General features: G+C 42.4%; 1 protein-coding gene across 1 annotated transcript; it reads left to right on the top strand.

The window, feature by feature from the left end:
- LOC311047791 (ankyrin repeat and BTB/POZ domain-containing protein 2-like) lies at positions 1 to 27,541 on the top strand. Its single transcript, XM_084060664.1, has 18 exons — positions 1 to 585; positions 1,150 to 1,570; positions 11,432 to 11,581; positions 14,112 to 14,328; positions 16,007 to 16,159; positions 16,846 to 17,011; positions 17,305 to 17,394; positions 18,276 to 18,377; positions 19,228 to 19,324; positions 20,007 to 20,142; positions 20,536 to 20,792; positions 21,431 to 21,609; positions 22,664 to 22,769; positions 23,592 to 23,694; positions 24,024 to 24,099; positions 25,349 to 25,417; positions 25,535 to 25,648; positions 27,214 to 27,541. Exons 1-18 carry the CDS (start codon positions 97 to 99, stop codon positions 27,457 to 27,459), a joined length of 3,171 nt encoding a protein of 1,056 aa, XP_083916790.1. The 5' UTR covers positions 1 to 96; the 3' UTR covers positions 27,460 to 27,541.
- The last annotated feature ends 4 nt before the right edge of the window (positions 27,542 to 27,545 follow it).

The following is a 27,545-nucleotide window of genomic DNA, read 5'->3' as shown; positions in this document are numbered from 1 at the left end:
TATATTTCTTATATTATATACAGTTTCTTCAGAAGCTTGGTTTTTGAAGGATGTCTGGTACTTGTCAAATTGAAAGCTCGTAGCCAGGTTACTGTCATGACAACAAGTAGCGTGGGGATGAAGAAGACCCTGGAAGACATGGATAAGGACTCTGGCTATGTGGCCGGGGGGGATTCCTCCTGCAAGTCCCTCAGCCGCTCCTCGTCCCGCTCCAGGCAGTCTCAGTCCCACGTGATGATGAGCTCCCCTCAGCGGGGTTACACCACGGCTTACACCGGCTCTCTGAGCAGCAGGAACGGCAGCTGGGACACGGTGAGCAGCACGGCGCCAGAGGACCGGGAGTCGGACCCGGGCGGCGACCTCCTCGTCCTCCTCCTCAAGTGTCCGTGTCTGCCGGAGCTGGAGGAGTACCCGTGGACCGACGCGGAGCTGCGGGGCGTGCTGCGTAAAGTCACCGGCGACGACGCGTCTTTCAGCTGGGACGCCGTCCACAGGCTGTCTGTCCTGCTGCGGAGGGCCCTGGTCCGCGTGTCCCGCGAGGCGCAGAGACTCAGCGAGCTGCACCGGAGATGCACGCGCTTCGAGGTCCACATTATTATAGACCTGTCATAATTATTATATAGCCTAATCGCAATTATTTGAGATCATTTCCGTTTCCATGTTGATTTTTTATATATATTTTTTAAAACATAAAAAGAAAATAGTGGAAATCTACACGTCTATATTTTATATAGGCCTATATTAAGTTTGAAAGTATAAAGTTATTAAGAAATATGTCAGTCCTTTCTTTGTAGGCTATATTTCAGTTTTTTGTCTCAATCTGTACCTATTCAAAAAAAAAATGTTACAAAGCCTAAAATCCAAACAGAAAAGTAGCATTTATGTTCCAATGTTGAATGGCAAAAACACAATTCATAATCGCAATTATTTGTGTGACAATGCAATAGTCAAGTAAATTGTCATCATGATTTGTGTGCATGGGGATCTCATCTTAAACAAGCTCAGTGCTTAATGAGTCTTCCAGTTTAGTAGACCTTGTATTGTGAATTTGAACTTCCATGTGCTGTTGTTCTCATGTCTTACTAAATAAAGTACATCAATCAATCAATCAATCAATCATGATGGTCATCACACTGCACTGCCCTACAGGTCCAGAGCGCCGCCAGACTGGTGCTGAGTTGGGGTCTGGCAGAGAAGTGCGCGGCCTCCGCCGTCAGAGCGCTGTCTCTGGACAGCATGAGCTCCGGGAGCGCAGCGGCGAGCCAGCCGGGCAAGTCCGCGCGCTGCGGGCTGACTCTCTCCGTGGGCCGCTTCTTCCGCTGGATGGTCGAGACCCGCGTCTCGGTGCGTGTGCACGAGCACGCCGCCATCTGCTTGACCGCGTGCGTGGAGAGTCTGGTGGAGGAGGTGGGCGCGCGGGCCATGCAGGTGATGCTGCAGGGCGAGGAGGAGGTGGTGACCGGCGGCCAGGTGGGCGCAGAGGTCCTGGAGGCCACGGTCAACAACGACGCCGAGCTGTGGGGTCTGATGCAGGTGTACGAGCATCTGGTCTGCGGTAAAGACGCCAACGGTAAGTCAGACTGATCTGTCTGTCTGTCTGTCTGTCTGTCTGTCTGTCTGTCTGTGACTATCTATCTATCTATCTATCTATCTATCTATCTATCTATCTATCTATCTATCTATCTATCTATCTATCTATCTATCTATCTATCTATCTATCTATCTATCTATCTATCTGTCTATGGTGGAAAAAGTACAAAATATTTCTACTTAAGTAAAATACTGCAATGTAGAAATGCTCTGTTACAAGTAAAAGTCCGGTAATCAAATTATACTTGAGTAAAAGTACAAAAGTATGGGCATCAAAACATACTTAAAGTACCAAAAGTAAAAGTAGCCTACTCATTATGCAGAATGTCCCGTTTCACAAGTTATCATTTGTCTAAAATTAATAAAAAATCTTTTGAAAATAGCAGATCTACAAACTCACAACGCGTCACATCACGACGCGTTGTGAGCTTGTAGATCGGCTATTTAAAAAAACAAGTTTAAATAGTGCTGAAGTGGTTAATGTATTTTTTTGTAATAATAATAATCAAAATCTACAAAGTAACTAGTAACTAAAGCTTTCAAATAATTGCAATGGAGTAAAAGTACAATATTTGCTAATATTTACTACCTACCTACCTACCTACCTACCTATACCTGTGTGTGTGTGTGTGTGTGTGTGTGTGTGTGTGTGTGTGTGTGTGTGTGTGTGTGTGTGTGTGTGTGTGTGTGTGTGTGTGTGTGTGTGTGTGTGTGCGTGCGTGCGTGCGTGCGTGCGTGCGTGCGTGCGTGCGTGCGTGCGTGCGTGCGTGCGTGCGTGCGTGCGTGCGTGGGGGGGTGTGTGTGGGGGGTGTGTGTGTGGGTGTGTGTCTAATCTTCTATTTTAAGAGAGAGTGAGAGTCAGTCGGACAGACTGACAGACTGACAGACAGACAGACAGACAGACAGACAGACAGACAAAAGAGAGAAGAAAAGAGCTGATGGAGATAGAAAGACAAACAGACTTGTCACGTGATGCGATGCATTGTGAGCTTGTAGATTTGCTATTTCTGGCATGCAACTGAACACCCACGTGCAACTAAGTGTAAATCAGGTGACATTGTAGAGCCTACTGTAGATAAATCAGTTTAGGTTGGGGCACGTGTGGGTGGATCACTCATAAAGGCTCAAATTGTGGGGGATCCAGGGGTGGGAGGGCGGTAATTTGATAAAAGATGAAATGATTAAAAAAGATATCAATCACTATGTCTGTCTCCTATTTGATCACATTATAAAGCTGTAAGATTGTGGGTAATTGTTAGTTAATGATGTCTCCATCTCATGTTGATCCAGATGATGGTGGTGGTCGATGATAATCAGTGGTGGTTTTTAGAAGCCTAGCAGTACCGTGACAGGGTTAGAGCCAAAGCCACTCAGACAGGAAAGTAGCAATTTGGGGAATAATAAGCGACACGGAAGTAGAGGATACTTGCTGATAAACATCTGCATTATCTGCTTTGGGTCTGCTCTGTCTGGGTGTGTGTGTGTGTGCATGTTTGAGAGCATAATAATCTAGCTATTTAAGTGTGCTTGTATGTGTCCCTGTGTGATGGGAGTATCAATTTCTCTTGATATTTGTGTGTTGTATGTGTGTGTATGTCTTTATAATTGGTGTAAACGTACTGCAGTATTTAAGATAGTTCCACATCACCACTTGAGCTGGTTCTTTTAAAGGTGGCTGGACAACATCTATTGTAGCCTATATTAAGCTTTTGCAGTTGGGTGCAGCTGAGAAGACAGGGGTCACAGTTCAAGGAAACTGTTGAATTGCCTCCCATTGACCAAGTGACCCTTCTTCACCACATCGACTACACATTTCCCCCTGATTGCCGATACAGAACCTACCCTGTTATTAGACACATCCTGTTAGGAACCACAAAGTAAATTCTTTCCCACCATTTGCGCAGTTCTCTCTTTTAACAAGCTGGGATCTAATATTTACCAGAACTAAGACATATTTCATTCACCTACTACAATACATGCACAGGATTTTTACTGCACAATGGTACAGGTGTAGCAGAGTAGCCCTGCCAGTGAAGATTCAAGGGGGATTCCCCTTTAAGTGAGTGGTTGATGTATTATTTTCCCCCATGTGGTAGACATGGTTTCATATCCAGGTGGTTACATTAGGGGATCATCCAGGATTAGGTTTCCCAGTGGGGGGTGGTCAAAAGGGAGTGAATGTAGCAGAGTACCCCTGCCGGAAGCCTATGATATCTCCATTGGCAAAGGGCGATTCCCCTTTGCATGAGCAATGTTTGGGTTCCCAATGTTTACCCCCAGGTTTAAATTAAGGCCAGGCAATTTATTGATTATTTAAAGATATTCTATTATATGATTTTGTTGGAGATACAAAAGTATCTAATCTCCTTGACTCCTTATCAACTTCAGTAAAATATGGTGGCTGGTAGGGCTGAAATATGGGTGCAAAAGAAAATAGCAAGAATTGCATATTTTCACCATGTATATGGAGATTTGCATAATGACCTATCTAATCTTCAGTAGCCCAATTTGGAAATAATGTAGCAATGATTAGGGTGATTTTAGAGGGTGAAATAAAGCAGTCGTTCAGTACTGGAAGTTGTCTAAACATGACACCTCTGTGAACGCAGAATGTGCATGCAAGACTAGTTACCAAGATGTTTTTAACCACTTAAACCCTATATACTTCGTTGTACGATGATCAATTTGGCTTATTTTGAATGTTTTACATTTCTTCTTTGGTTTCTTTAAATCATTGCCGTCGGACAGAAACCTTTTATCTCCATATTTTAACTTTTTTTATTAAATTAATGCCCTGCTATACTACAAAAGTAGCAAAAATAGCCTACAAGCTCACAACACGTCGTGATGTGACATGTGAGTTTGTAGATGTGATATTCATGCTATTTTTTTAATATGCGAAAGTGAAAGGGGTGAAGTGTGTCCGTGGTTTTATAAATATTGAACCAATGAAAAGTATTAACAAGAGCTTGTGATTAAATAATAACTACAATTAATGGATCCGTTGGAACACAGTTCCTGAAAAGTAAAGCAAGGCTTACAACCCGACAGAGACTAAATCATTCATTATTCCCAACTTCAAATTGGGAGCCAGAGAACAGTGGCCCTGACTTTGTTACAGCTCATTAATGTCAACTTAATGACTCACCCTGGTGGTTAGCGTCCTTAGTTAGCTTCTATTCCTCACACAGGAGCCAAAGAGGCCTCCATTCATGCTCCCTGTGCAGGGGCCAGTGGTTTGTCCACCAGACTAAATAAACACAGGCTAGGTGTTGTCTAAGCTGCCCCTGGGTACAAAGAAGCACGTTGAAGGCTGTTTTCACAGTTCAACTTGTGGTCAGGGGTAGTTGTCAGCCCCCCATGTGAACACTGCAAATGCACTCTCACATACACAAATAGGTACATACATGTACTGTAGAGACGTGAGACGTGTGTACACACACACACACACGCACGCACGCACGCACGCACGCACGCACGCACGCACGCACGCACGCACGCACACGCGCGCACACTCACTCACTCACAGGCACAGATATAGACACTGTACAGCACTGGCTCTCAAACGTATTCGTGTAAAAAAGACCCCCAAATATTTGGCCGCGGACCCCCATCTGAAAATAGTTTGTGCCAGGGACCCCCAGAAAAGAAGATTTATGTAAAAAAAAAAAAGAAAAAGCAAACCAAACAAACCGATATTTTTCATTTTCTTTTTCAGAAATAGCAGATGTACAAGCTCCCAGTGAGATTTTACATCTGCCATTTTTTAATAGCCAACATATAAACGGATAAAGTGGTTGTGATGCTATAACTACTTTTGCTGGGGACCCCCTGGAAACCCCCCCCAAGGACCCTACTTTGTGAACCAATACTGTACAGTATACTTACACTTAGTTATAAAAGCTGGAACACAATACATTACCTCATGCATCGGTTCACTTTTTAATGGCATATTGCACAACAAGCGTCAAACAATGGCAAAACTGTTCTGCCTCTTTACCCGACAATAAAAGTAAATCCCTGCAGTGAAACCCGAGGCAGAGTTACAGTAGGAACGGCTCTGCTCTCGGCCTCTTCCCCTGCTAAGCTCATCCAGGAACACAGCTTGTAATGTCGTTATCTGCTCAAATCACTACAGCAGCAAGCACTCAAATATGTAATGGATGTGCGGTGTGTGATGATTTCTCTCAGCGGAGATTGGGTTTTACTGTGTTGAAAAGTATCACTTCCATTTTGTTTTTAACGCTACCCTGTAATTTCTCCACACTTGTAGGGCCCCGGTGCTTTATTAAGTGTTGTTTTGTCTCCACTCTCACATCATTTTTGTCATTTACTTAACATCCAGTTGCACTAATTTGACTCCTGATGTCCAGAATGTCTATATAGCCCATGTCTTTTGTCTTGGGTCAGTTGAGTGTTTTTTATTTTGTATTTTATGATGGTTGTGGTAGTTTTGGGTGCAGACCAGACACAAAGTAAACCATGTATTAATCTCATACATGGCACAAAAGTTAACATAGAGATTATGTTACAATCAGTATTACAATCAGTGAAAAAGAGCATCCTGCACTGTAATACTTAGAATTTAACATTGAAGTTGTAAAAATGTTTACACAGTCGGTGTTAAATTAACATTCTGCATTTTGCAGTGTTGAGTGAAAACGTGAGTGAAACACATTTCAAACACACTCAGAGAAGTGGCGGGAAGACATTGTTATGGCAGCGTAATGGTGTTAACCTGTGACATGCTGGTATGCTTTGTTATCCCAGGACGCTGTGCACACAGTTGACACAGCCTAGGGCTTCATGGATGTCAAACGAGTACTAGGAACACATTAACATCCTGTGTTAATTCATCAAAAATTCATTTTTGGGACTTACGGTAAATACCATATATTTTCCCATGTATTTTATTTAATTTTTATTCAAAAAATGGCATCTATATGTTTCATATCAAAGAGGCTATATCCATACATAACCATTAGAACACTATTATTATTAAGCCATCAATGGATTTTCCACTGTAACGTGTTGTGGTATTTGTTGAAGAAACCACAAAGTCTGATCCAAGAGACAGAGGGACACATTTCAATAAAATTATCAACGAGAAAATCACCAACCCGTTGATTAATCGTCTTGGACCGATTATTTTATCATCAGATCATCCATCTATGTTATCCTAGAACCAAACAACTGATGTGTTTCACAGAGTTGTTTCTCCATGAGAAACATTGTAGCTAAAGCTTGAAAAGGAAAAGCTTGGAACAAAATAAAAAAAGGGCCTTCTGTTTTTACAGTTTTGCATCGAGGCCAGATGGAGATAACATTAAATTAAATTTGGTGGTACAGTAATGTGATTCTTGCTCTAATCCTGCTCATAACTCCAGTGGTATGAAATATCATCTGGATCACAAGTTTCCTTCAACAGCCACAAACCCTTCCTTGACCTGAACACACGGTGTACAGAGGTCAAGGTAAGTTACATTTTATTTGAATAGCAGATTCTTATATACAGGGAATCTCAAGGTGCTTCTAATGGAAAAGGAAATACAAAATATGCAGTATACTGTATACTATGCTCATACAATGCAGTGGACTGGCACTCTCTTCAAATAAGAACTGCGATGTTATTTACATCATCGCAAGTATACTTGCCAGCCACTATGCCGATATAAGTAGGATTTTATTTTCTTCTTTATTCACTCACTCTGCATTTTCTTTTATTCTCACTCTCACCATTTGTGAGTCCCCCTGGAATGGGTTCAGTATTTCTGAGCAGCACATTGAGAGTCGCAGGGATTTTAACTTGCGATCCTCTGGTCACAAGAAGGAAAGTCTATTTAACCCTGTTAGGCTAAACTCTTCAGTTGAGACCTTTGTTCCACTTCATGCTTTTCCAGTTTGGCTGATTACTGACTTGAGAGACACATACATCACCTGGGCTGGAATTATTGTAAGATAATATTATTTTCTGCATGGAAAGTAAAGCTTGTCTGCTCTCCAAGTAGAAAATATTGAGTTTGCATGGTACTCTAGACTGGATTGGGTGCATTTCACCAAAGGGACAGAATAACTGATAAAGACTTAATGCTAAAACATGTGTGATAACCTCCTTTCTGACGCAGTTCAAAAGACGTTTAAAGAAGAGAAAGAGGAGTTGTCTTTCAGGGAGCAAACCAACCACTCTGTTTACTCCTAATACTCAACTGTGGTCCATTGTACTTTCAGAGTTAAATGAACACTCAGCATTTTGCTGCCTAGAACACCTCATAAAGTCTCATTGAATTTGTCAATTTGAACCTAAATCTTAAACTTTACCAAAACCCGAGCGCTAATGTTAACCCTTACCATAACCCTATTTGTATCCCTAACGCGAACCCAGACGTTAACCCTAACCCTAAATAAGCTCTTGATACACAATAAAATCCTCAGTGTTCATTTATGCATTTGTAACTCAAGAGAATGCACAAATGTAACCAAATGGACCCTCCGTATGGGTCTATTGGGTATTTGGGTTACATTTTTACACTCTCAGAGATTTGACCCTGTATTTTGAATGCTAGTTTAAATCAACAACTACGTTGTGCACACCTCCAGCTGAGGTCTAGCCGGTTCACAGCCCTCTGTCCTGGCCCCACTGTAGTCGTGTTTTCCAATAATCACACAGTTGGAGCATTATACCACACAGTAGAACAGAGCTGTTGTGTTGGCCCGGGTGACTGCGTGCCTCTGTTCTCATTTGACCACAGAAGCGCTCTCTCTCTCTCTCTCTCTCTCTCTCTCTCTCTCTCTCTCTCTCTCTCTCTCTCTCTCTCTCTCTCTCTCTCTCTCCCTCTCTGTCTTTCTCCCTCTCTCTCTATCAATTCAAAAGGGGCTTTATTGGCATGGGAAACATATGTTTACATTGCCAAAGCAAGTGTGAAATAAAACAATCTAAATTAAGTAAGAAATGTACTTACTATGTAGACTTTTTCATGTCAAGGGCCCCCAAAATTATATGTATTTGGCCGTGGGACCCCCTTCTCAAAATATGTTGTTCCAGGGACCCCCCAGAAGCAAAGATTTGAGTTAAACATGTTCGCTTTAAAAAATATATATATTCAATGATTTGCACAAATGTTCTCGATTTCTCAAAAATAGCAGATCTACAAGCTCATAGCGCGGCACTCAGGGCCACGCTATGAGCTTGTATATCTGCTATTTTTGAATAGCCAAAGTGTAAAATAATGCTTTTTTAGCTCAAATCAAAAAATGACACAGATGCGTTCCAGGTCTTCATGTGTTAACATTTGCCTGTGTAGTTCTGTCTCTTTGCCTGTGTAGTTCTGTCCCTACCTTTCCCCCACTCACAAACAAGAATCGTGTGGGTGTTCTGTTTTCATTCAGTCACACACGTACACACAGGGACAGAGTGAAAGGAAATGACTTAATCACACATGATTATGGACGTAAGCACACAGTAGCTCAGCCAGGGGTGGAGGGGGTTGGGGGGGGGGGGGGTCAGTCTCTAGGTAAGGGATTAGAAATCAGTCATTTGTGCTTTGTCTCATGCCAAAGACTGGCCTCTTGTGTTCATGAATAGATACTTGTTTGAGCAGTTTACCTCTCTTTTCTAAACAGAGCGAGGTAATCAATATCAATTATGTGCTGCATTTCATTCTCGTGGTGGCACATTTGGAACGAAAGCTTTTCTTTCAGTCAAGACCCTGTGTTTACGGTTCCCTATGTGTTTTCCCAGGAGGACAATGCTGAGGTTTATCCATTTTAGAGCCAGTAAAGTGCCTCTGAAACTCTGTTGGACATTTTCATTTATTATTTTATCAGTTTACACAGTACACATACTTTTCTTAACTGCTCTTCCACACCAACTTCTGCTACTACTTTCTTAGATGTCAGTCAATTCACTACTCTGAGTTAGATTGAAACTCAGGATTTTGCTGTGTAATAGGCCTCAGGACATCTCCATACATTCTCCAAAGTATTAAAATATATGATTTTGTTTTGTGGCTGTATGGGAGAGCAGCTACCAGCCATGTATATTCATGGTCAGTATCATGTCAGTATCATGGCAGTATCATGGTCAGTATCATGGTCAGTATCATGTCAGTATCATGGTCAGTATCATGGTCAGTATCATGTCAGTATCATGGTCAGTATCATGGTCAGTATCATGGTCAGTATCATAGTATCGTGGTCAGTATCATGATACAGTACTGACATGATTCTGACCATGATATAGAGACACAATGACCAGTACCTTATTGACACAATGACCAGTACAATGGAGACACAATGGCCAGTGCAATGGAGACACAATGACCAGTACCATATAGACATGGTCTGCACTGTATATAAATGCACAAAATGTAGAGGGAGAGATACAGTGCTTAATTCACTCAGGGTACATTGGCGACAGGAGCTGGTTTGGGATAACCATCTGGATCAATGTGGATCTATTCCCAACCACTCAATGACCAGTTACTCCCACATATCTCAATTATTCCCTTCCTTTCTCTCTCTCACACACACACGCACGCACGCACGCACGCACGCACGCACGCACGCACGCACGCACGCACGCACGCACACACACACACACACACACACACACACACACACACACACACACACACACACACACAGAATAGTTGAAGCAGACTTGCCAATAAGGTGGGGTATGATGGCCTGTGAATAATGCTTCCACCCAGGCTTGGCTTTTGTTAAACTGCCCCTGTTCTGCTAAAGCTGTTTCCATTGTACAGAAGTTCAGGAGTCAGCAGATAGCCATTTCACCATGACATAATGGATGGAGAGCTCATCTGTGTGTGTGTGTGTGTGTGTGTGTGTGTGTGTGTGTGTGTGTGTGTGTGTGTCTGTCTGTCTGTCTGTCTGTCTGTCTGTCTGTCTGTCTGTGTGTGTGTGTGTGTGTGTGTGTGTGTGTGTGTGTGTGTGTTTTTTTTTTCCCCAGAATGTGGCTCTGTGGGTTAGGGTGTGGACATCGTACATAATGTCTGACACTGTGGTTTATTGTTCAGTAAAGTATATTTTGGGGAACATTTCTCATGTACTGTGTAGATGGAGTTTAGTGCCTGACTAGCTGAGATGGTGTGTGTGTTCAAAACTCTTTGTAAATCAGACTGAGGACAGAGTAAAGACTAAAGGTCTTAACAGACAGGGAGGTGGACGCAGATCAGCGGGGATCGCGGCGCAATCATTGTTGCTTAGTCCTCCTGTGCGGGAATGGGGAAAAGAAAAGCTCACCACAATCCAGCTCTTGCCGCCCGCGTGCACATGCACAAACAAGCGTGAGAATTTCACGGGACCGCGCCCGCCCCTCAACTTCTCCGCGCGTCCCAAAAGATCGCCCGCCTCTCATTGAAAATGAATTACATAGGCACGTCGGCCGCTTGCCGTCTGAAATGACCTCAAGAGAGTCAAGACTAAGAGAGTCAGTAACTACACAGTTAATGTAACTCTGAGAGTGCACAAATGTATTTTTTTTTACTGTGAAACCATCAATGACATTGTCATTGTGATGATCAGTTGCACAGTATGTAGGTTTTGTTTTGTTTAGCTCCTCAAGTAGCCCTTATAGCTATTCTCAACAGTTAAATCACTTATTGTTCAAATAACCCATACAGTTGATGCAAGACACCTTTTTGTGTAAATGAACAATGACGTTTTGATCTTATGTTATCTTTTCTTATGTCATATGTGATATACATTCAAGATTTCCATTAAAGAATCTCCTCAGAATGATTTTCTGCAAAATAATGTGTGGAACATTCTGCGCAGTTGTGTGACAGTAAAACAAAGTAATGATTGCATTATGTGTGTTCAGGTGAGCTGTCACTGCCAGCCCACATCAGCCCGTATACCAAGGTTCCCCTGGACCCAGCGGAGAGCAGGGAAGATGCCTTCGTTCTGCTGGAGCTACGTGCCCTGGAACAGGCCCTGCTGGCCACCTGTGTAGGCAGCATCACAGAGCTCAGTAAGTGTGTGTGTGTGTGTGTGTGTGTGTGTGTGTGTGTGTGTGTGTGTGTGTGTGTGTGTGTGTGTGTGTGTGTGTGTGTGTGTGTGCGCATGTGTGTGTGTGGTGTGTGTGCGTGTGTGCCGCATTCAGTTTGTCCCAACAGTCACAGTGGGCTACTGTGTGTTTGTTTAACTGCGACCTGTGTCTGGTCTGTAGGGACAGATCATTACAGCACCCTCAGGTCCCCTCGGTTACATAACAATCTGCTCGCTGTGTCCAGAAAACAAGGACGCCTTCACATCAATGTCGGTGTGAAGTCAGCCCCTCCATGCACACACACATACACCTCATTATCCAAACACTTGTTAGAGAAAGAAAATAGACAAACTGAAAGCTATTATTGTTTATGCCATAATGCAGGGGGGGGGGGGGGGGGGTAACATGTACAGCGGTCCCTGTTGCTGTTAACGCCCACTGTTAACATGGTCAGAGTCAGAGGGCGCAGACAACCACATGCCTACTCTGTGTCTCTTTTTACCGGACAATGGGGAGTTGCACCGGGACAGTGTGTAATGTACACAGAGGTTCATGCCATCTCACCCCAGAACCTTTCCTCATTGAACATGGTGTCCAGACCAAACAGGACAATGACACAATCCCCTGTTGGCTTCCCACCCACTAACACTGACCTTTGTGACAAAATGTCACGATCTTTCAAAAAAAATCACACCCAGTGTGAAGTGGGCGGTGTGGTCATCACAGTGGTCATCACAGTGATGGAAGCTCACTTAAAAAAAATGTGTTTTTTTAAGTGCATAGTCCTATTTATTAGGGGCGGTGTAGCCACCCCTAATAAATGAAATATGTACTAATCAGGTTGGGACACCTGATTAGTACACCCTTCGCTGTACTGTGATTGGCTCATAATAGCACACCCCTCTACATTAGTGCACCCCTAGCTGTACTGTCAAAAATAGCCAAAGTATAACATATGGTTGAAGTGATTAAAATGATTGTGATGCTATTTAAGTAACTAATTGTAACTAATTTAGCTGGGGACCCCCTGGTACCCCCCCCCCCCCCAAGGACCCCTGGGGGTCCCCGGACCCCACTTTGAGAACCAATGCTTTAGAGCGGCCCGCTAAAAGCTGGAGGCTGTCTGATGTGTGTCTATATATGACTCGATGCACTGTATCATCATCAAACCTCACAACAAAGTCATTGGTTATTAGATTTCTCAACTCAATGTCTAACATACCATGTCATACACAATTCAAGATGTGAATGAGGCCATTTCACTTCCCTGCAATTAAAGCTACCATTCTGAAGTTTGATGTGCGTTCATGTCCCTCTCCCATTGGAGAGAGGTAATTACAGCAATGTCCGAACTACAATAACGATGGTGGCACATCAAGTGTCCAATCCGGTTTGCCGTCTGCTTCGAATAAACTCCACTGACATCGTCAACCAGGTGTCCTACCTGGCACCAGGGTCTAAATGTCTCAATTGAAGAGGAGGGAGACCACCTCCAACCCCTACAGATATGCTAGTTATATTGTATTAACCTCGTTAAAATATTTCACAGCTCAACTATGCACACCTATATAATAGGTGGTCCTTGTAGTCATTGCAATACGAACCTGCACATTAAACACAACACGACAACAGGCTTCAATATTTCAATATTACTGTATGGATATTCTCACCTCAGTCTACTCTTTACAAATAGCATGGTCCAATCAGATGACCAAGTATAAACAGAAGACGTGTGAACCCACAACAAGCACCCAAAATGAGTGATATACTGTAGATGTAAATGTGAATGTCTGTCTCAGCGAATGTGGGAATGTGTTGATAGGGACGGCAGCAGCCTAGAGACTCTATAAAACGGGCTAGTAACCGGAAAGGTGCAGGTTTGAACCAGTGGACTTACTGGGATAATTTGCGCGGCGAGAGTGAATGAGAAGCACAATCCCCTTCCTGTTGAGATGGCCCTTTGAGCAAGGCACTCTATCCTCAGTTGCTCCAGTGGAAAGGGAGTGTGTTAGGGCTTTCACGACTAGAGATTTTTACTGGTCGACTAATTTGACCCAGTGGTAGTCGACTAGTCGATATTTACCTATTACATATTTTTTTGCCATTGTTTTAATGCCATTACTATTATTATTATCCTCCTGCCTTTATTTGTATGCCGTTTTAAGTGAAGTGCGTCTGGCACAGCGGCACAGCAGCACAGCAGCGTCTCCAAGGATCCTCAAAAGGGGGTTATTGCCCAATAATAGGCTATTATTGGGCATACTTTTGACCCCCTTTTGATAAAAATAAAGGCAGGTGGATAATAATAATAGTAATGGGCCATTACTATGGCATTAAAATAACAACATTTTTTTCCCCCCCAACTATTCGATTAGTACCACCAAGGTCGACTAGTGGTTATACCAGTCGACTACTCGACTAATCTAGTTGGTGAAAGCCCTACTGTGTGTCTTGAATGAATAAAAGGTTGAAATAATTCATTAAATGATGTCGTTTTCTCATTCTCGCCCAGGCGACCTGGTGTCGCGAGCAATGCATCACATGCAGCGTCTGTGCGCTGGCACCAGCAGCCCGCTCTGCCCGAGCCCTGCCCGCTCTGCCAGTCAGCCACCAGTATCCTGGGCCCCTGACGCTCTGCACACGCTCTACTACTTCCTGTCCAGCCCTCACATGGAGTCCCTTGAGAACCCCAACCTGGAGCCTCCCGCCATGACCCTCAGCAGGGAGAGGTATAAAGGATTGGTAGTAATAGTAACCAAAATGGACCTGGTTTCATTTGTATACTCTCAGGGTAAAATGAACACTGAGGACTTTACAGTGTAGATTGGGTCCCAGAGATTTAACCTAATTAAGACATGGACCGCATCTGTGTCATTGTTTGATTTGAGCAAAAAAAAAATATTATTTTACACTTTGGCTATTCAAAAATAGCAGATATACAAGCTCATAGCGTGGCACCGAGTGCCGCTATGAGCTTGTAGATCTGCGATTTTTAAAAAATCGTGAAAATGTGTGCAAATCTTTGAATATATATTGTTTTAAAGCGAACATTTGTAACTCAAATCTGTGCATCTGGGGGTCCCTGGAACAAAATATTTTGAGATGGGGGTCAGCGGCCAAATACATATCATTTTGGGGGTCCTTGATATGAAAAAGTTTGAGAACCACTGATACAGAAACATACGTTTTTTCAGAAAACTGTTTTAGATTTAGAAGACATTTGTAGAATCGGCTTCAGGTCTCAATGGGTTAAACAAATAATATCAAATGGGGGTCAATGACCTAATTCATATCAAATAAGGGGTCCTTGAATTTAAAAAATGGTTGAGAATCCCTGCTGTAGGTACAGTAGGTGTGTATGTTTGAGAGTATAGTATCAGTGTTCTACCTTTATGCAGATTCAATTGGATAGAAAGGATATAAAGATGAGGGGGGAAAAGGTGTGAAATTTGCCTGGTCCTGTAGGTAATGGCTGAGGTTTTTGTTGTGTGTCTGTGTGGTTATGCGTTGGTATGTCGTGAGCAGAAATGAGTGGAAGTAGAGGTGGCTGTGTGAGTTATCGGCCATAACCACATTTATCGTCTCCCTCCAGCTGGTATGAATTATCAGCACGGGCCTCGATAATCTGCCAGTTCTCCTTTTCCATAACGAGCCCTACCTCAACAAGCACAACGCCTGGATCCAGGCCAGTGTTTCTCAATCACCGGGAACCAAAAGTTGGCGTTGATAGCATTTGATGGGGTTGTAAACAAACAATGACCAAATTAAACAAAGGAATGCTGTAACATTAACTCCATTGGGTCAACTAATTAACTCAGTATTGTCGACGTCAAGAAAGATATTTAATTTATTGTCTGCAAATTTTGCCCATTCTGTCTATAAACTAGAGGCGTATTCTAAAAAGTACTTGTATACATTTTAAGCTGCTCCTTAAATTGTAAAGTGTTGGGCACTTAGAAAAGCGTTATATAAATCTGAGCTATTATTATTATTAAATTGTGGAAAATAATAACCCAAACCATAAAACATGGCAACCTAGAGGGGTGCGTAATTAAGCTGTGTTTTCAGCACTTACCTTTTCACATTTGCCTCGCCGGGCTCAACTGATAATTTAACCACATTAACCCTCCGCTTCCCTATTTTGGGCAAAAAGACAATATGTGATTGTCTTTTTTCTTTTCTTAAATTGCAAAAATAGCCACTCTACAAGCTCACAACGCTTCGCTATGGAGCACTTTGTGAACTTAGTAGATTGGATACTTAAGCTATGTTGTGAACATTTTAGAAATTATTTTGAAATAATGTGATTTTTTAAATTTTGTTTTATTTGTTTATGTTTTGAAAATGTGGGTGGTTCTGCAGTAGAACACCACTCTAAACTGTGCTGATGGTATGCCCCCACCCCAGACCTTTCTACCTCCTGCCCCCCCTCATGGAGTGGATCAGGATTGCTGTGGTGCACGCAGAGCATCGACGCAGCCTATTGGTGGACAGTGATGATGTCAGACAGACAGCGAGGCAACTCCTCCCTGGAGTAGACTGTGAGCCCAGACAGCTAAAGTAAGCTAATAACAAAGTGTTTGGGTTAATGTCACATCGAAATTTGGCACCCCCCATTCGGATGATATCAATGCATTGAATGGGAGATTATCACGTTTTATCAGACCATTGAATGGGCGAAGTAGGCGGCGTACTGACCTACAAGCGATTTATCAGACCATTCATCTGGGTGTTATCAAGACATACTGACCTAAACGACAGTTTCGGTTTCAGTTTTGGACCATGACGGAGGTCTCAAGCGAACTGGAGCCACGTGAGGGACCACCGAGCGAGCTAAAGCGAGCGAGTTGCCGTCCCGAGCGCTGTGACGTTCGCTTGAGCCTACTCAGTGCCGTTCGAGTTATGTACCGATAGGCACGTAATCGTAAATTATGTTGTGGGGACTGCTCTGCCTCCGAGTAGGTCAGTAGCTCCTGATTACGTCCAATGAATGGTCGAATGGTCTGATAAATCGTGGGTAGGTCAGTATGTCGCCTACTCGCTCATTCAATTGTCTGATAAAACGTGATAATCTCCCATTCGATGCATTGATAGCGTTCTATATTTGAATGGAGGTGAATTGAAGTTAAAAGTCCACATTAAATATTATATTAGTAATGGATGGTGTTTTGTCACTTAGGGTGTTTCTCTCTGTTTGTTTGTTTCTATCTTGTTTATCTTTGTTTCTATTGACGTTCTCTCCTCAGGTCAGAGTACTGCTTCCACTCATTCAGGGGTCTGGATGCGGAGGCTGCCTCGCATAAGTTCCAAGTGGACCTGGGCTTCAGGATGCTGTCATGTGGGCGAGCGGACCTGCTCCGCCAGGCCACACGACTTCTGGGCACCAAAGGTCTCGACACAATGGACGACCAGGTGCGTGTGTGTGTGAGTGTGTGTGTGCGCGTGCGCGCACAGGGATAGGGTGAATGTTTTTTTTCACCATGAATTCACATCATTATGGGGATTGTTAAAATGTCTACCAACGTCAGCGGTATATTCAAATAATTATTGCAATTGCTCTACAGATCTGAGTACTTTTTATATACAAACACTAGCAAATAATTTAAAGTCACACTTAATATGTTGATGTTTGATCTCATTTTATACTGTAGCTAATAACGCTGTGCTCTTTTATAAAAAGCGTCTTTATGTATGTCACCCCTTAGGGTATGACTCCTCTAATGTACGCATCGTCAGCAGGAGACGAGGCATTGGTTCAGATGCTAGTGGAGGCTGGTGCTAAGCTAGACCTGCAGGTAAGCACACCTGGTAACCCACGGTAGACATGCAGATAAACACATTATGTCCATTTCACTTGATATAATGGGAGGCTAGACTGAAATGCCTTAAAAGATATCAGGTAAATCTAACAATCAGTCCAAAAATGAATCAGCAACTACAGTGTGGGTAGACTAAAATAGGCAAACTATTCACTATGGAATATTATCCTTAAAAATCAAAGAAGCTTACGTTATTATGTTTAGTTTTATCCTATGGTAGCACTGTGTCTACATTGCATCTGACAGTGGTGGCTGGCTGTTTACCATGGAATCGTTTTCTTACAGTGCAGATTATATTTAAAGTAATACTAGGTAACGTTTTCAGTAAAACTAAAGTTAAATTGTATATCATTTGTAAGTGGCAAATGTTTCACAACATCCACTCCATGAATTTCACCTCCGAAAGCCTTTTATTTATATATTTTCTATTGAACGCTGTCGAGCATGACTTTCCCTCGGAAATTACGTCAGCTGGACGGAAAAAGGAAGCGGAAATCCACCGGGTTCCTGTTTGGCCAGGAACTACCGCGCTAATAACAAAAGGAAACTCACGCTGATTTTAAGAGATTGTATGATTTGAAGAACGAAAAAAAACAGAAAAAGAAAACACAGCTCACGGTAACTAAAGCTCCACTGGCTAAGAGAAACGATTCACAGATCGTATAAAAACAATTAAAAGAACGCTTTTTGAAACACTTCCGTCTTCTGGTGAAAACGAATGGAATTCTGGGTAACAGAGGATAAACGAACGGCCTGCAGTGACGGTAATGACCAGCAGAGGCTGCTAAAAGTCGTTTTTTGGAAATTTGCACAGAACAACTTTAACGTGCTGCTGTTTCCTCTTTGCGTTGCTTCAGATCCCAGGCTGTTCTCCCAGACATCCGTGTGTCCACCCTGGCAGCAGACGCTGGGTGGCACTCACCTTCGCTGTGCTGCACGGGCATCTCTCCGTGGCTCAGGTACGACCACTCTCTGCTACAGTATGTGCACCAGTATCTTAAATCAGTAACGGGTAGGTGAGACACTGCCAGTTTCTCAACTGATACTTGGATGTACTGAATGGTGTCAACGTGTTCTCACGAAAAATGGAATATGATATCCTATGAAAAGTGATGGCTGTCTTATTCGTAATATATAATAACTACAAATGTTTAGTTTTTTTTTTGCCATTACAATAATTTAGCTGAAGTTAGGCAGTTTTTCTTTGGTTAAGGTTAGGGTTAACTTATGGGTACGGTTAGTTTCATGCCAATGTCTTTCTTTTGAGTTGCAACATTCTGCATTTTAATTGTACATTAGCATACAAAATAAGGTATAGGCCTTTAATAGCCATAACTATTTTCTGCTAAATCAGGCTCATAGTATATATACTTCTGCACATACAGTATACAGTATATAAGGAACAACACAGGTTGGTGCAAATATGACCCAATTATTATGGGGCGTTTATCAACATACAGGATGTAATGTAATCACACGAAACATGAGTTTGTCCTCCCACTCATGTCATCAGAAAGCTGTTTATACCACCTAGTGTTAAATATAGCTCAATGAATGAACATAGGTGAAAATAAAGCAATGGCATTTCCCAAAACTGAGAGAGTTTGGTGGGGAGACAGTGAGTGTGTGTGTCTAATGTGTTTTATATTTAGTTGCACCCGGGTGTCATGCACTAAAAATAGCAGATCTAAAATCTCTCAACACACCACAGCACGACACATAGTGAGCTTGTATATCCGCTATTTGTATATCGGTGTGTGACACCCACGCGCGACTCAGCATAACTCAGGCTTTTCTTGTGCTCGTTAGCTGTTGCTGGAGGCAGGGGCAGATGTGGAGGGGGGAGCCATGATGGACGATCAGGACAGCTGTGCCGAGACACCACTCCAGCTGGCTTCTGCTGCAGGTGGATGGCCACACATACGCACGCACACACGCACACACACTGAGGAGGCTCATGGCCTTCAATGTGTGCGACAAGTTGCTGCAGGTTTTCTACCAGTTTGCAGTAGCCAGTGTACTCTTCTTTGCCGTGGTTTGTTGGGAAGGGGGGTCACTATCAAACTGAAGCTGTTGAAGAAGGCTACTGCCTCCTTAAGGAAGGAAGGAGGAGGAGGTGGTCCAGGGGCGTCATTTGGGGTCTCAGGGGATGGCAAATGTTCACATTTAACCTCAAATTCAGTTATTTTATGCATATTTTTCCCAACTCTGAACATTTTTAGTACATTAATGTGATTTCAGATCATCGCTGAGTGCATTTTCAAAGTCTAGATGAAAAAAAAGTCTAGTCTTACCTGTACCTCTTCTGTGTTTCATTCTTATTGCTGGACAGATACACACGGACAGGGGCGAAAACATACTGGTGGAGAATATAAATATGTATCAATTAAATTCTGTAGTCTTTCACATACACATAAATACAGAGAGGTGCTTGTATCCGGGGTCCTATGACAATCACGCAGGACCCCTTATTTAATAAACCATAAGGTCTACAGTGCTATTGTGTCTTTGCATGGACCTTGGAATTCCCTATTTGGAGCTTGTCTCTAGTACATCTGATTGCTGAACAAGTTCTTCATTTTTTTAAGGTTACTATGAGATGGTGAGCCTGCTCCTTGCCCACGGAGCAGATCCTCTGCTCAGAGTGCATCATGGGAGTTCTCTGACATCACCACTGTACGAGGATATGAACTGTTTCAGCTATGCTGCTGCACATGGACACAGGTGGGCACTAAACTCTACTGCTGCTAGTACTACTACTAATGCCATTACTAATAATAATAATAATAATAATGACCAGCCTCATTCTGACCACTTTTACACTCTCAGACTTAAATTAACACTCCAGATTAGTACAGCAGGTGGTCTAACTTATCTACAGTATATAGCAACATTCTGTACTGCAGCTTTTCTGATCACTCACTCACACTGCCGTACCTAATGTACAGAGACCGTGCCTTTGAGGTTTATTGGAATTATTTGTGATTATTTTAGTCTTTAGTTTTGTCGGAATGTTGAATCATCTATTTACATGATTTATGTTTAAAACTTTCCCTGCCGCTGCAATGACTACATCTCCCCTCAGGGATTATAATAGTTTCACGGTGTCTTGTACAGAAATGTGCTGAGGAGGCTGCTGATGCAGCCACGGCAGAGAAAGGAGGACATCCTGTCTCTGGAGGAGATGTTGGCTGAAGGAGTGGAGGAGGCGGAGGAGGGAGGTGATGCTCACAAACAGACATCCACCCTCAGTGCCTCACCCAGCCCTGCTGCTCCCAGGCTATGTAAGGCCAGGATGAGGGCTCTGCAACAGGCTGCCTACTACAGTGCTGAGCACGGGTACCTGGATGTCACCATGGAGCTCAGAGCAATGGGTACAGATGCTGTTATTATTAACCTGCCCGCAGCAATGTATGGCAGGGCCTTGCAATCGGTCCAGTCTGTTTGTGTTTGTTAAAGGGATGACTTCAGAACGAATGGACAGATTTTCTTGAAACCACCCTGAAGAGATGATTGTTTTTTGGTAGGGGTGTGCCGATATATCGTCCCACGATATATATATATATTTTTGCAATAATAATAATGTAAAAACAGAAGTATTTGTTTGCATTTGCTTTTTTTCCCCCCCATATATTTTCATAAGCTTTTTTTCCCCCCCATATATTTTCATAATAAAAAAGTGCCATAAATCGTATCGTATCGAGGCCGATATCGTGTATCGTATCGTGAAATTAGTGTATCGGCACACCCCACATTTGGGGTCAAAAAGTTAAAAAGTCAATGTTAAAATTAAGGACAAGGTAATCCTTTTCCTTAACATTTATCTCCATTATCATGGGTGGATGGTGCACGGCTGGGTAAGGTGGTCGTTTGTTCTTGAGAAATGGGAGTACTGGTGATTTTGGTTAGGTTTCAAAAGTTAAAAAAAATATATATATATTGTTTTAATATCACTTCCCCTCCCCTCTCTAACACGTGCTAACGTTCCTCCTCCTTCTCCTCCTCTGTCCAGGAGTTCCATGGAGGCTCCATGTGTGGCTGGAGACTCTACAGAGATGTCAGAAGCTGTCCAGGGACGAGGTGATCCTCTCCCTCCTCACAGAATTCTCCTCTGTCAGGGCCGAGGAGTACAGCCAGGAGCTCATCTCCACAGGCCTGCCCCTCATGTTCAGCATGCTCGTCACCAGCAAGGTAACACAGAGATGTTTTTATATACATTATGTCAAGTCTTCACACTAGTGTGAAAGTATTTTGTGGTGCACTTTTTCCTCTTTAGGACTACATTTCATGTTAACCAGGAAGCAGTGTTGATTTTGACATCAAATTTGGATTTAGTCTTTTGAACAAAATTCCATTTAGTTTTAGTCATATTTTAGTCATCGGATGTTTGTTTTACTGTTAGTCTAGTTTTAGTCGACTAATTATCATAAGAATAGTCGACTAAAACTACAGTTGATTTAGTCGACTAAAATATGTTTTGGCGGTGCCTTGATGGTATCGTAATGGCTGATTTTACACTTGGTTGCATGCTGAAAATAGCCGATCTACAAGCTCACAACGCGTCGCGCTACGACACGTTGTAGATCTGCTATTTTCAGAGCGCAACACCCGAGCGCAAAAGAACATAAAACTGCTTGTCTTTTAGTTTTACTGGATCTCTTCTCCACTAGTCCCTCACTAACATTTCAGTCTAGTTTGTTTTTGTTGACGAAATGTTCAATATATTTAGTCTTAGTTTTAGTCACCATAGCTTAGTTTTTATTTCGTTTTTATTTCGTTTTCTTCAGTGAAAAAAGTGAAATCAACACTGGCAGGAAGCTCTTTTTCCTCTGTAGGACTATGTGATAACTAGGAAGCTATTTCTCCCCCTCTGTAGAACTATGTGATAACTAGGAAGCTATTTCTCTTCCTCTGTAGGACTATGTGATAACTAGGAAGCTATTTCTCTTCCTCTGTAGGACTATGTGATAACTAGGAAGCTATTTCTCCCCCTCTGTAGGACTATGTGATAACAAGGAAGCTATTTCTCTTCCTCTGTAGGACTATGTGATAACAAGGAAGCTATTTCTCTTCCTCTGTAGGACTATGTGATAACAAGGAAGCTATTTCTCTTCCTCTGTAGGACTATGTGATAACTAGGAAGCTATTTCTCTTCCTCTGTAGGACTATGTGATAACTAGGAAGCTATTTCTCTTCCTCTGTAGGACTATGTGATAACTAGGAAGCTATTTCTTTTCCTCTGTAGGACTATGTGATAACGAGGAAGTTGGCGTCCGTGTTTTCCCACTGCTACGGAAAAACTCCTGTTCCATCCATACCCCCCATGGACATCACCCTGTCTACACAACTAGGTAACAAACGTTCCTACAGTGATATTGATTGATTGAATACTTTATCAACAAGATTGTGAACAGTACAGGTTGTACAGTCAAAAGTTATGCTAAAAGGATAAACAAAAAGCCCCAGGGGTTTGTTTCCATTGTGGTTCATTTTACTCAATTCACCAGTAAGCGAACAATATATACATATCGGTAAAAGCTCAGTAGCAGCAAAAGGTATATTTACAGAAAAAGGAGGGATGGGGCCGAGGGGCAGAGGATGGTACTACCGAGGTGTTCAAAGCTGTTCTACAAACTCAAATATCGTCAGGATAAAAGAAAAAAGAAATAAAAGAAATGCCTAAGCCTTAAATGTGGTGCAATGGTTACTGTGTTGAAAGTTCTACATTTATCTTAATTGGAACATAAGGTATTGTTTGATTTGGTCACATTAAACACACTATCTGTACATACACCACAAATAAGTACTGTACATAACAATTTGCACGTATTAAAGGTAGGGGAAGTGATAATTGTTTGCTAAAATAAAAGTAGCTCTATATTGTGATAGTAATCATTGCTATAGTGTTTGTTCAGTAACAGGATTCTCCCTGTCTCTCCAGCTCTTTAGTAAACAGAAAATGCATTTTTAACTATACACTTTTAACCAAGAAATATCACTTACCCTGCCTTTAAAGCACAATCAAAATGGTTCAGCAATAAACAAAGTGGACTATTCGCAGCTACACATCCAGTCACACTGTTACCAAACCATGTATCAGGGGGCCCCACAATATCAATATCAGTCTTTCTGTATGTTTCATCATTTACCGTTACCAATTTGTCTCTGCTCAGATTGTCACTTCCTGAACAACAGAGAGATGTCGGACGTGGTGTTTGTGGTGGAGGGCCGTCCCTTCTACTCCCATCGGGTGCTCCTGATGTCTGCCTCTGAGAGGTCGGTGCCATCCAAGTATTCACATCAACCTGAGTGTGGACTTATTAACATAACCTCATAACATTTCTATCACAGTAAAATCCTGAATGTTACTTGAATTGTATAATTGTAAATTAAAGTATAAAAATGGATACTTACAGAAAAACGTAAGCGTTAATTGAACGTTCAAGATCTTAACCACTTCGAGTAAGTGGTTAAGATCGTGGGTCTAAGTCTTAGACCCTGTAGACTTAAAATCTGTGTACTTCAGTACACTTTTCTATATACTGTAGCCAATGGCCATCTGCATATTCTAAAACATATGAATTCTTTGTCTTCTCTCCGATCAGATTTCGTCTCCTGCTAAGCGACTCACCTGAACAAGGCACCATTCACATCAGTCATATCAGCTACAGCACGTTCCAGGTAGGATGGGATGTAACTAATAATATAAATATATATACTAGAAAATGTGCTCCTCGGAGCACAGGTCTCCGCCAGTACTGTTCCTGATTAATCCTGTCTTACCTATTTATATTACATATTGTCACGTGTCACTTGACCAATGTTAGCTTGATCCCGTTAGCTTGACCAATGTTACCTCACTTCCAAAAACATAAATGTTTTTTGGAAGTGACACACCTATTTATAGGATTTTATTTCATCATGCGTCTCGCTAGCCAATCAAAAGCATTGGTGACAACATATTGTCACATGTCACGTGAAGCTTGACCAATGTTAGCTTGGCTAGGGGGGCGGGGGGACACACAGCGTGACGGGAACGAAAACACCCTCCACCTCTGGCGGAGACAATAATAATATGTGCCATTTAGGATAAGCACCTTACTGTACATAATCACCTAGCTTAGATGTGAGAGGGACGATATGTCAAAATATTCCTATCAGCCACCGTCAGCCCAAATATCGGCGATTCCCTGCAGGATCTTATGACACCGGAGATATGCATCGTCAAGACCATCTAGATGGGTTTCACTTTTGTAGGCCTATTTGACGGCGAATAGGTGAAGGTTTTGCTCTCAAACCGTAGCTAATAAAGACACATAGGAAACCAAAAACTATTCCATCGCACCTCCGCCGATTGACAATATATTTCCCAAGCCTAGTGTGGAGAGAGTGGATGAAGTAAAAGTCCAAAATTAAAAATTTACTTGAGTAAAAGTACAAACGTATTGGCATCAAAATGTACTTACAGTACCAAAAGTAAAAGTACTAAATATTTGAAAATAGCCGATCTACAAGCTCACAACGCGTCGCGATGCGACGCGTTGTGAGCTTGTAGATCTGCTATTTTCAAATAGCCTATGTATAAAATAGGGCTAAAGTGGTTAATGTATGTTTCATTATATCATAGTTTATATCTGAAAAGTAACTAGTAACTAAAGTTTTCAAATAATTGTAGTGGAGTAAAAGTACAATATTTGCCTCTGAGATGTAGTGGAGTAGAAGTAAAAGTATTGGAAATTGGAAATACTCAAGTAAAGTACAAATACCTCAATTGTACTTAAGTAAATGTACTTAGTTACTTTCCACCACTGTAATGTATAGATACTGGTACTGGATCACATTCATTCTTTATACTATATATCTTGTGCAAATCGGTCATATTTAATATAATGAAGTCATATCAAGTGATCCTGTTTATTTGACCCTCCAGATGATGATGAAATCTCTATACTGTGGAGGAACAGAAGGAGTCACTGTGTCGTCTTCTGATGCCCTAAAGGTGAGAACCATTCACCTGTTGCCCCACCAACTAATGATGTTAGGGGGACAGTATAATGTAGCCGAATGTAGCTACAAATTGTGTATCTGAATGTTGCTCTGCTTGTCTTGTATGTAGCTGCTGCCGGTGGCCAGTTTCTTCCAGCTAAAGGGTCTGGAGAGATGCTGTGAGATGCAGCTTTCACAAAGTCTGACTCTGGATAATGCTGTTGGCATCTACCACACTGCTAAGGTAAGAGCTCTTTCTATGTGGAAAACAAAACAAAAATGTCCTCTTAAACCATACAGGAAAAAAAAAACGAGAAAAGTGTGCTCCAGTTCGGGTTGCCGTCCCAAGGCCTGAAAACCTATTCATAGCAACTTAGAATGGGATCTGAAAAATCAAACTTACACATCTTGATCACATGACCCTTGATGCATGCAAAGTCTCCCGCCGATCGGTCCAGCGGTGCTTATAGCATGTCGTGCAAAACGGTCCCAAGCAGCAAACTTTTAAAGCCAATCGTCGTCAATCAGAATAGAATCCGAAATATCTGACAGATGACTACATCGATAATGTGAACAAGAGGTTTGGACAAAATCATTATGAGTAGTAGCAAAAACTGCTCCTGCGACATGGCAGAAAACATGTCCAAGAATTTTGATTGTATGACCTAAGGTTCAAGAGTTCTAGGCCAAAACATGAATCTGCCGACGTGAAAAATTCAGGGCAGAGGTTTTTCCTTGGCCTCTTGAGTGTGCTGCAAAGTTTTGCCATCAGTCCAGATATAGGCCAAATCGTGAATCGGCCTGTTATAGCGCCACCAAGAGGCTGATTAGAAAAATGTAGGGTGGCATTTCTTCCTTTGCCTAGTGGGGATGTGCGTGCTAAGTTTCGCGGCAATTGGATTCATGATTTGAGGCATTTTGTTCAAATTGGGCCACTCCTGCAAACTTTGGAAGCCAATCTTAGCCAATCAGGATGGAATAGGACAAATCTGACAGATCTGTATTGATCACATGACTATGGAAATAATGTGTATAGCGATTTGTGTGAAGTTTGGGCAAAATCTGTTGGAGTAATATTTAAAAAAACTAAAATAGCAAAAACCGTCCGCCTGGTGGCGCTATAACAGGCCGGTTCTGCTTTGGCCTCCAGGGAGTATGTGTGCGCAGTTTTACGCCGATCAGTTTACAGTAGTTGCATGCAGTGTGTACCAAATTTATATGATCTACAAGCTCACAACGCTTCACAGCCTGATGCTTTGTGAGCTTGGAGATCATATATTTTAGCACCACGGTGAGAGAGAGAGGGGGGAGACAGAGCTAGAGACATTTTCATGTAGATTTCAGTAAGCAGTTGATTTTAGTGTATAAAATACAGTATTCTCAACAGGATGTAGTGCATCATAGCCTTCGCCTGCCGTTCTTATCCAATTGGAGCTCCGAGAACGCATGGATGTGCATGATGTTGATGAATATGTCTCACTGGCTCACACCTAATTCTCAACTAATACCTGTGATTCAAATTTTATGGCAGCCGACACTCCGATTGGTTTCATTAATGTAACGCCCTAGACACAGCTAGGACTAATTCAGGGCCATTTAGCGCGTTGCTCTCGGCACAACTGAAAATAGCAAAATAGCGCTGGGACAAACTCCCACGGTTCAAGTTAAGGTGAGTCGGCAAAATAGGGCCCCTAAGTATGCGGAGACAAACTCATGTCCATATGTACTGTATAGCTTATGACAATTTAGCGGTGTATTGTACAACCTGTATTTGTGTGTGTGTGTGTGTGTGTGTGTGTGTGTGTGTAGCGGCATGGCGCACTAGAACTACAAAGGTACTGCGAAGGGTTCTTCCTTCAGAACATGGAGCCGTTTCTGGAAAGAGAGGACTTCCACAGGCTGCTGCTGGGAGGAGCCAGTGAAGACCTGCTCTACCCAGGGACAGACACCCACAACCGGCCGAGAGAGGACAAACTGTCCCCCGTCCTTCTCCGGGACCTGGAGACCACTCTGGTCCACAGACTTTACACACTGTACTCCACCTGTAGAGAGTAGAACCACAACAACCGCCAACATCGCCATCGATGGCAGGCGTCAAAAGAACACAAATGATTGGGACCACTAACCACATTGTTCTCATT

The sequence above is a fragment of the Gymnoscopelus microlampas genome (assembly GCF_963454915.1).
Source record: "Gymnoscopelus microlampas genome assembly, chromosome: 1".
NCBI classification, from domain to species: domain Eukaryota; kingdom Metazoa; phylum Chordata; class Actinopteri; order Myctophiformes; family Myctophidae; genus Gymnoscopelus; species Gymnoscopelus microlampas.
The sequence above is the reverse complement of the archived record's forward strand: the minus strand, read 5'-3'. Positions and strand labels throughout refer to the sequence as shown.

Excerpts from the sequence above, each read along its gene's own strand:
- LOC311047791 (XM_084060664.1), top strand. The coding sequence starts at position 97 with ATGACAACAAGTAGCGTGGGGATGAAGAAGACCCTGGAAGACATGGAT. Across the intron at positions 1,571-11,431 it reads CTGCGGTAAAGACGCCAACG|GTGAGCTGTCACTGCCAGCC; the intron begins GTAAGTCAGACT and ends ATGTGTGTTCAG. Across the intron at positions 18,378-19,227 it reads GGCATCTCTCCGTGGCTCAG|CTGTTGCTGGAGGCAGGGGC; the intron begins GTACGACCACTC and ends TGTGCTCGTTAG.